The 9309-nt window shown below is 51.3% G+C and overlaps 1 protein-coding gene across 2 annotated transcripts; it reads right to left on the bottom strand.

The window, feature by feature from the left end:
* Window positions 1-78: 78 nt before the first annotated feature.
* LOC122366411 (basigin-like) lies at window positions 79-8135 on the bottom strand. Of its 2 annotated transcripts, none has more exons than XM_043338658.1 (7): window positions 7952-8135; window positions 3376-3508; window positions 2578-2756; window positions 2062-2175; window positions 1479-1670; window positions 970-1171; window positions 79-770 (listed from the first exon to the last, which is right to left on the bottom strand). In XM_043338658.1, exons 1-7 carry the CDS (start codon window positions 8007-8009, stop codon window positions 722-724), a joined length of 927 nt encoding a protein of 308 aa, XP_043194593.1. In that variant the 5' UTR covers window positions 8010-8135; the 3' UTR covers window positions 79-721. The 2 variants fall into 2 exon arrangements, with proteins under 2 accessions (XP_043194593.1, XP_043194599.1); XM_043338664.1 differs by having other exon boundaries at window positions 1033-1171.
* Window positions 8136-9309: the final 1174 nt, after the last annotated feature.

Below are 9309 nucleotides of genomic sequence, written 5' to 3'. Positions count from 1 at the left end.
AAATGCTCAGATACCACAACGAAATACTGATAGACGAAAGGCATCGGTAATGTGTAAAGCGCGCTCAAAGAAAATGAAAACGATGTGCTCATGCATTTTAATGTCCACTGCACAACATAAATGTAACAACGAACTCAAATCACTTTGAAAAGTGCACAGCGCGCAGAAGTCATTCACAACCCCTTACTCACGGAGGGGCTTTTGAAAAGGCTCAAAGGAATCGGAGTGCCATGCGCTAAACCTGCTTTTAACCACGCCCATGTTTGCAAATGTCAGTTAACCCCAAATATTGAGCAGGTAACATTTACACATGTGATATTGCACTGGGGCACATGTGAATAAGGTAGATAGTGATGGGCCTGAGAACCTTCAGCAGTCACATAACAGCAAACCATTCACACCACGAGCCAAGAATGATCTCGGTTCCAACCGTCGTTCCTCAGCAAAGAGGATCCACTAGTCAGATAAATGTTCAGTTAAGCTTGGTTCAGTTAAGTTACAGAGTTAAACGTATGCGCAGGCCAGTCTCCATATTTTTTGGGCTGGTTATCCCAAGCTGCACACACCAGGGGACTCGAAACACAGAGAAACTTGACGAAACGGCGAACAGTAAAACCCTGGGCACTGGGCAGCGGAGTCCTGCCGTCTCTTGGGATTCCTGCAGACCTCTCCTCTTGCGAGAGTTGATAAAACGCTAGGTTCCAAGCTTGGCCGCAGGTGTCTATTTGCGCTGTCGCACGTCCCCTGCAGTCTGTCCCGGTGGAGGAGGTCTAAGGAAACGGAGAGAGGAAAGGGCAGAGCAATCAGGATAATCGAGGAGATGGGCTGGAAGGAAGAATTTTCAAGTGATGACAAAGAAACGTGAAATGCTGCCGAGTGCTGATATTCACACTACAACCGGCATGATCGATATGACAGTCTTAATCACCCTCGTCTAAACACCCCTAAATGTCCCGGTTTGTAACCTACGCTAAGTAGCTATCACAGCTGACGACTCGCGCCGGGGGAACGGCCGGGGCCGCGGTCACTGACTTGTCTGTGGAGCTCTCCTGGTCGGGATCCTCCACCACGGCCGGCTTGGGCTTCCTGGACTCGCAGAAGGAGATGATGGCAGCGAGCAGCAGCAGCTCGGCCACGATACCGATCACCGGCCACAGCGCGGCGTATTTGTCTGACCGGGGGACGAAATGTATCAGGGGGGAGCTGGAGACCGATTCGACGGGGACATCACTAGAGACGTGCTTGTCTGTCCCGGGGCCGGAAATACGTCAGCCGGAACCCGGAGGTAAATTTTAGGAGAAAAGGACATCGTGCATACTGCTGCATAGTAATTGGTAACGTCTCCCGAGAGGCGACCGCACCCTGTCACGACAGGGTATGCATTGCGCTCTTTCTATGCTCTCATCCCCTCCCCTCCCCCGTTCTCCCACTCTCCACACGTGTCGTATCCCCCCCCCTCCATCCCCTCTGTGACTGACCTTTGACCCTGACGATGGTACATCCGACGGCCGCGTTGGCGACGCTCTGGGCGTGGCAGCAGTAGTCGCCGACGTCGTCGGGCCGTCGCAGCGTCGACAGCGACAGCAGCGCCGACGGGAAGCCCAGCTCGTCCTGCTCCAGCTGCAGACGGGTGGAGGCGTTCCCGATGGCCTCGGCGATCGGGTGGGCGTCTGACGGCGGCGAGTGGGAGGTGGGAGGCTCGGCGGGGGGGGGGGGCAGGCTGGTCGGAGGTAGGTGGGGATCGACAGAAAGGATGCATATTGGGGGCATGTGTAATGTGTATAATCAGAAGCTATCGGTGAATTAGCCGTTTTCAGACGGTCATCTAGTAAACATGTTGTTTTCATTTGATGCAGACTTTAGTCAAATTAGGTTCATAGTTATTTTAGTGAGTTTTCAGCTTAGGGAGCAGTCGTTGATCATTTGAATCAAATAAAGAAAACCAGACTCAATCACAACGGCCTTTCAGTCAGCTATAGGACGGAAAATCGGGTGCATTTAAGACGATCTCGATAATTTATACCGGTAAACTGTGAGCGCAGCGGATGGTTCCATCCTCACCTTTGGTCCAATGGACGACCGGCCAGGGTTTGCCGCGCATTTTGCAGTGAATCATCAGATCCTCTCCCTCCATCTTATTTATGGAAACCCCTGGCATCCTCACGGTGACGTTTGCTGCCGGCACGTACGAAGGGACAGGGACGTGATGAAGTCGAAAATGAAATCGTCGATAGCACGCACACACAATAGGGAATGCATGATGTAATATGTATGCAAGCATGCATACACATTACGTAGTCTCTTCAATCGTCTCTTTTTTACAAAGATCGAGAGAGATGAGATAGGGTGGCACACGTACACATAATTGCCAGATGATTATCTCACAATGCAGTTGGGCGTAATTAACGTACGTCATCTCCATTCTTTATGCACTGCATTAGACTTATGGTTAGCACTTAGCAGTTAGTTAACACCGGACACCTCCATAGCGCCGCTCGCCAGCAGCTCCACCGTTGCGTCACCGCCCTACGGGTCGCTCCGCTCCCGTCCAAGCCGTGGACCCCCGGCCTGACTCACCAATAACCTGGACAGTAGCCTCGGGCCGGCCTTCGGCCGTTTTCACGTCGAACACACACGTGTAGTTGCCCGGGTCGTCCATGGGCGACGGCTCCAGAATGACCAGCGAGTCTCCGGCCGTCTTCACCCGGTCGGTGGAGTTGATCTTCTTACGGTCACTGCCCTCCGATGATTTGTACCTGCGGATAAGAGGCATTTGAAACTATAATGCTATATATCTGAAAATGAAAATATGCGATTAAGTTTCCGACCCAAGCAGATTTCCCTTTAGAAGTTTCACAACATTATGAAAGAAACTTCCAAGAATTCAAGGAACCAGTCTAGCACTGCCTCTTTATGAAGACGGGTTGGTTGGCAGCAGGGCTGCGGAGTCGGAGTCGGAGTCGGAGTCGGAGTCGGTCGGAGTCGACAGTTGTGACCGGAGTCGGAGTCGGAGTCGGAGTCGATTTTAGAAACCCGAGCCGGAGTCGGAGTCGGAGTCACCGAAAATATGTCGACTCCGCAGCCCTGCTAGGTCTGCGGAGTCGGAGTCGGGAGTTCGAGTCGGTCGGAGTCGACAATTCTGCCCGGAGTCGGAGTCGGAGTCGGAGCTGGTTTTTGAAAGCCGGAGTCGGAGTCGGAGTCGGAGTCGCCGAAAATCCGTCGACTCCGCAGCCCTGGTTGGCAGCACAGAGCTGTAACTTCTACTCAAATTTACGGTGAGAATGACTGAGTTCTCATTGCGACGTGGGACGCCCCCTCCCTCCCCCAAGTGACCCCCCTGTGTGCCCCAGTTCAGGCGGCAGAAGCGGAACCCACCAGGAGACGACCAGTACGTTAGGCGCGTCGCTGTTCTCCAGCGAGCAGTTGATGATGAACGGATGCCGGGGCATCACCAGCAGACGATCCGTGTCGTCTGCGCTGGTGCGCACGGACATCGCCGGAGCGACGGCTGGAACAGGGTGTAAGCAGGTGAGCTGTTGTAGGCACGGGAAGGGCTGCGTGGTTTGAGCATGCACAGAAAATGATTGGGTAAGCATAATGTTTGGGCATCTCGCATCCCAGATCCAGATCCAGACGACACATCGTAAACGGAAACGTCAAACGGTCGTCCCCACACCAATACAAATATGTCGTAAAAAAGTCGGGGCCGTATTCACGTCAATCATTTTCGTAAGAACTTTCTTGCGCATGACCTACTTCTTATGATTTTTTTAACGTGGACTCTGTCGATAAAAACTTAGGCAACAAGTGTTGACCCGAAAGCCAAATTATGCTTACGAAAGAAAATCGACTTACGAAGTCGACGTGGTCGTGAATACGACCCCAGGGCCCAGTGCAGGGATTTCAATTTTAGCGGAATCACAGAGCAATCAGTTTGTAAAATGTGCAGGCACATCATAGGCGTTCCCAGGGGGGGGGGCACGGGGGCCATGACCCCCCCCCCCTTTGGTGCTGAAAGGTGGGGCCATACTATCTTTTGGCCCCACCTTTCAGATCGAACAGAAGTCCTAGAAAAACTTTTTGTATGTTTCATTTTCTTTCTTGCACCATCAAAGGATGAAATTTCACTCATGAGTGGGCTCAGTTTCGTATTCTGTCAATTTGGCGGTCAGAGTCGCTGGCACCGGTTCACGAGTATGGCCGGATCTTATATGGAATATCAGCGTGGGTTTACTTGAGACTCTCGTAGGCCCAGCAATGGCTGGCATGAGACCCTCTTCCCAGTGGCGGGTGGGCCCTGCCAAATGAGCGTGGCTCTACGACACTAAAATAAGACCTCATGGGTTGGTGCTGTGCACCTCAGAAGCCCGGTGGTGACGCCGTATGCCGGCTTGGTTTCTTAAAGGAAATAGTTCACTTTCACGAAATTATTTTTTTGCAACGGATTTATGATTTTTTATGTTCAAAATAATCAGCAAAGAAAATAAAACCTTTTTATAACAAAATATTATTTTCTATATTTTGATATAGGAAGAACTTTTCAGTTTCTGTAAGGCACACGCGATCCAGTATGAAAAGAGCATGGGTCCCGAAAATTCTTCAGAAACAGAGAAATTATCGCAGCCACCGGCATTTGGGCGATCTGCTCGATCTGATAATGTTCCCCTGAATGTCCTAATTGATCAGTACGAGAATTTCTCTAGAGTTCTCGTAGATAATTTCTCTAGTTTCTGAAGAATTTTCGGGACCCATGCTCTTTTCATACTGGATGGAAATATATGCAAGGCACACATCCTCAACGCAGGACACCTTTTTCGGGACGAGAAATAGAATATCTTTGCCTAGGGTGATCGTTGGGCTGTAAAAGCTCCTGATTTATGCTCGTCTCAGCCCAAGCTACGGAACTGCTATTCCAGTTCAAAACCCATGTTAAAAAGTGAACTATTTCCTTTAAGGATTAGCGTGGGATCTCCGGAGCCTGCATAGAGCTTGCATTAGCCAGTATGTAATTCCAGAGGCCTGTATGTAATGCGTACACAGTGGCGGTCGCGGGGGCATCAGGGCCATGCCCCCCAAGGCACATAAAGGGGACCATCATATCATTTGCCCCCCCCCCCCCTCAAGCAACCGATGGGCCCCCATAGGTGTATGGGACCCTGGCCCTGATTCGATCGTCACGAGGCTAAAAAAAAAAAACACGCCCAGCTATTAACCCGCGCCGTGCTGGTGGCCTGAACTTTCCGCCGAGTGCTGGGGGGGGGGGGCGTTTTCACGCCCCCCCGTCTAACTCGGCTCCTGGGCCACGTAGCGACACGCGGTAAGCGGCAATCGAAAGAGCGTCAAAAATAAGGACGAAAACACTTCGGTCATTTTTTGGGTCAGGTCAAAGGTCAGGTCACCAGAGGTCACCAAAGGTAAAATGTTGACTATTTCAACATTTTGGAAACTGCCAACGGCTATCTCGGGAACCGATAGAGCTACAGCGCCGCGGAAAAGCGCATTCGATAGCCCTTTTACAGACCTTTCTGAATAATGTTCTCAGATTTGACCTCAGGTCAACGGTTTAGCCTCCAGAGGGCAAAAACTCCAAAAATAGCCGTTTTTACGAAAAACGTTTTTTCGTCAATAACTTTTGACTCATAAGCGCCATGACATTACTTTTGCCAGCATCGTGTTCCTCTCGTCGAGACGCGTCGAATGAACTATTTGTTGACCTTGAAAGGTCATTTTGAAAATTTGACCTCAGGTCAAGGTCATGACCTGACCGAAAAGGGTCATGTTGCATATCAGTCGATCCGTATCGTCGAGCTGAACACATCTAACGTGTTTTCACCGCTCTAGCACGTCTCTATCAAAAGTTATAGCCAAAAAACTGCTGGCGACCGTTCATGACCTGAGATGACCTCAGGGGCACACAGAGGGGTCACAGGTGCATTTTTCCTATTCAGTGTGTCATGTTTACCTATGAACCGATGTTTGAGAGCGTTTTGAACGATATTCGTCCAAAAGAGGCGCATTTCAATTTTCTCCCATTGACTTATAATGGAGAGGTCGCAAAATTGACCTGACCTTAGGTCACAGATATCAAAAATCCGAGATATACATTTTATACATACTGTTACTCATATCAATCGCTGAAAGTTTCAAAGTGATCGTTCAGTCGGTGTAGCTATAGCGAGCCTTTGAACTTTTTCTGAGGTAAGGTCACTTGACGTGACCTGGTGACCTGACCTTGAACGGCCTAGGTCTGAAATTTTCACAACATGTGCGGAAATGATGTAGGAACACGTGTACCAAAAACGGCGGCGCTGCGCGCCGCCGTTTTTGAGATATTTGCGAAAAACCTGAGAGGGGGGCGTAAAAACGCCCCCCCCCCAGCACGGCGCGGGTTAATACAGCTCCCACACCGGTCTTTGAGCGTCCAACACTGACCTCTGAGGGAACTTCAGTGGCGGTCAAGCGCCCACGTTGACCGCTAAGAGCCCACATCGACCTCTGAGGCCCCACATCTGACCTATGAGGACCCCTAACCGGCCTCAGGGGCCCCAACCGGCGTCTGAGGGTCTCACACTGGTCTCTAGTGGCCTTATTGCTGTCTCTGGTGTCCCAAGACGAACATTTAGGTGCCAATGAGGGCCCCGCATTGGCTGCTGAAGACCCGATGCTGGCCTCTAAGGACCTGCATTGGCCTCTGAGGAGGGCTCATCTTGGCCTTTGAGGGCCCTCTGCTGGCCTCTGGGTTCCAACGACGGCTCATTCTGGTCTTTTAGGGCCCCACGCTGACCTCTGAGGGCCCCATGTTGGCCTGTAATGAGTAGGACCCACATAAGCCTCTGAGAGCCCAACTCGGTCTCTGATGGTCTCAAACTACCGGCCTTTGCAGTTTGCAGGCCCTGTACTGGTCTCTGAGGGCCCTAAACTGGCCTCTAAGTGAAAACATACATGGGTGGGCTTCTGAAGATCACAGGGCTTACGCAGACTCCTGCACAGACGTACGTTGGTCCTGATCGAGATTACTTTACGTCCTGATGGTCCCGCGCAGATTCCTTCCTATTTCGACGTCGGGACCCCATGAGCCGGTGTGGGTCCTGGGGCTGGCAGAGACTGATGAAGTCCTTAGGGCTCAGGGCCAGTCTTTTTAGCAGTAGGACTATAAGGCAGGTTGAGTGAGGCTGAGCCCCAATAGAGCCGTTGCGAGGCCCCGCGTGAGTCGTACGCGGCCCTCAGATGCCAATTTTGAAAACCAGGAGCCTGTGGGGCCGGGGGTCTCCAGAGGTCGGTGTACCTATTCTCTCCCGCCGCCAAACAACTATATGGGTAAATGTCATAGTCTGAAAATGCTCTCTGGGTTTCACGTGCTTGTTCAAAGCAAGAGGTATCCGTACTTTTCCGAATTGTTTTATTGTGGTAAGGTCATGAATCCGCGTGCCCGACCTTCCAGTATATGCTACACCGATCCGTCGCCATGGTGCAGTGGCCCGACCGGTGGAAACACCGTGGGATGGGAAATGGAACTGGTGCTTTTGCCTTAAATTGAGCTGAAAGATTTCACGCAAGAATGAGGTGGATGAAGCATAAGTAATGCCAACTGCGCGGCGCCTCGTGGACGTAAAAACTTAGCCGATCACCCCCCCCCCCCCCCCCCCTCCGGTGACTGATAAATGCTATGTCCCGCAAGTGTGACTTTGGCCCCCCCCCCCCTTTTGCTGGCGGCTGCGACCGCCAGTGAGGCACATCAATATTGATATAGCCTTAGCCAAGGCTGCGGAGTGCGGAGTTGATAAATGCTCGGTGACTCCGACTCCAACTTCCAAAAATCCAACTCCGACTCCGGTCAGAACTGTCGATTCCGGCCGACTCTGACTCCGACTCCGGCCTGGCCCAAGGCATGCCTGGCCTTACCCTCGGGCTCGGCCTGCTCGGTTCTATAATACATTGCACCCCAACTCACCATTGCAGGCGGAAATGAAAAAGACATGTAGGGCAACGGCGAGAATAACTTTCTTCATGGTCCTTCTTGAAACGTGCGCTCAATCTGTCCAATAAATCTGGTACAGGCAGCACTCAATGATAAAAACACTGACACATTACGATTACGGGCAAAATTACGGGTACCGTAAAGTGGGGCTATTTGAGACAGTGGGGCTATTTGAGACAGTATTTAAAATCGCTATAAAATGAAAATCGTTTGATTTTTGTGTGATATTTCTGCACAGGGAGGTGTGGAATCGGGCAGTAAATCGCCTGAGCAAAAAATTAAGCATGAATCTTAAGTGGTTTTTATGTTACAGCAATTTTAAATACTGTCTCAAATAGCCCCACCTTACGGTACCATTACAATTAGCGCCGTTAGCGCCTTGCCCAGCCTTCAATATACCCTGGCCCAGTCTAGCCATTAGCACTTTGTTTATATTGATTTCAAATTGAAATTTGAGCAGCTCCAAGGTCAGTCAAGTGCTGCGAAATGCGGATAGGGTGAATTGAGATGAGTAGGTATACAGTGGACTAGTCCCATAGCTGCATTCTATGAAAATATTAATGCAACTATTATATTAAGCTAAAAAAATATGACTATCATTGAGCAGTTGAGTTATTTGAAATGATGGTTAATTTTAAAAGCACTTGTAATAGAGCTGCAGCTTTTCGTGGCGCATTACTGCCAATATACCTTGACAACACTAGCCGGCACATTCGCTACGCGCAAAATACCAAATCATCACCGTTCCGTGCTTCTATCCTCCTTCTCTTCTCCTCCACGCCGCAACCTCCCTCCGGGCTGGACAGGCAACTATCTCATGCGGGCTGCTCCCTTGGAGCGGCACCGCTGCTCCCGAGGGAGCGCACCCCGTAGCCGGGTGCAGTGAGTGCCTTGGGGCTGGGTGGCCTGTCCTCTGGACGGGCTCAGCCCCGGCGACTCACTAGGGTGCCTGCCCAGACCATTGACCTCTATAGTAACCTAGACGGCCTACTCCCGCGCCGCAATCGTTCCCGTATGGGGGCGCAGTCCCAGCCAGCAATTTTGCTCCGGGCCCAAGCAGGCTCAAGTGCGGATTGCCCGAGATTTTTAGTCGGGCTAAAGTCGGCTAGGGCTTGGGCTAAAGTCGGCGTATGACACAGAAACGCCGACTAAAGCCCATGCTCTGCCGGAGGTATGCCCGCTTTGCGAGCTCCGGGCAGCCGTAGTTTAGCCCTAGTTGAGCGACGATTGGCGTTAGCCCGATTTAAGCCCGAGCAGTGAATCCATTTATATAATGGAGATTACTCTGGGCCCGAGCGGGCTGAACTCCGGCAAGCCCACTCTGTGTGCCC

The sequence above is a fragment of the Amphibalanus amphitrite genome, unplaced genomic scaffold (assembly GCF_019059575.1).
Source record: "Amphibalanus amphitrite isolate SeventyFive unplaced genomic scaffold, NRLGWU_Aamphi_draft 000029F_arrow, whole genome shotgun sequence".
Taxonomy (NCBI): domain Eukaryota; kingdom Metazoa; phylum Arthropoda; class Thecostraca; order Balanomorpha; family Balanidae; genus Amphibalanus; species Amphibalanus amphitrite.
Note: the sequence above shows the minus strand (reverse complement) of the source record. Positions and strands in the feature narration are given on the sequence as shown.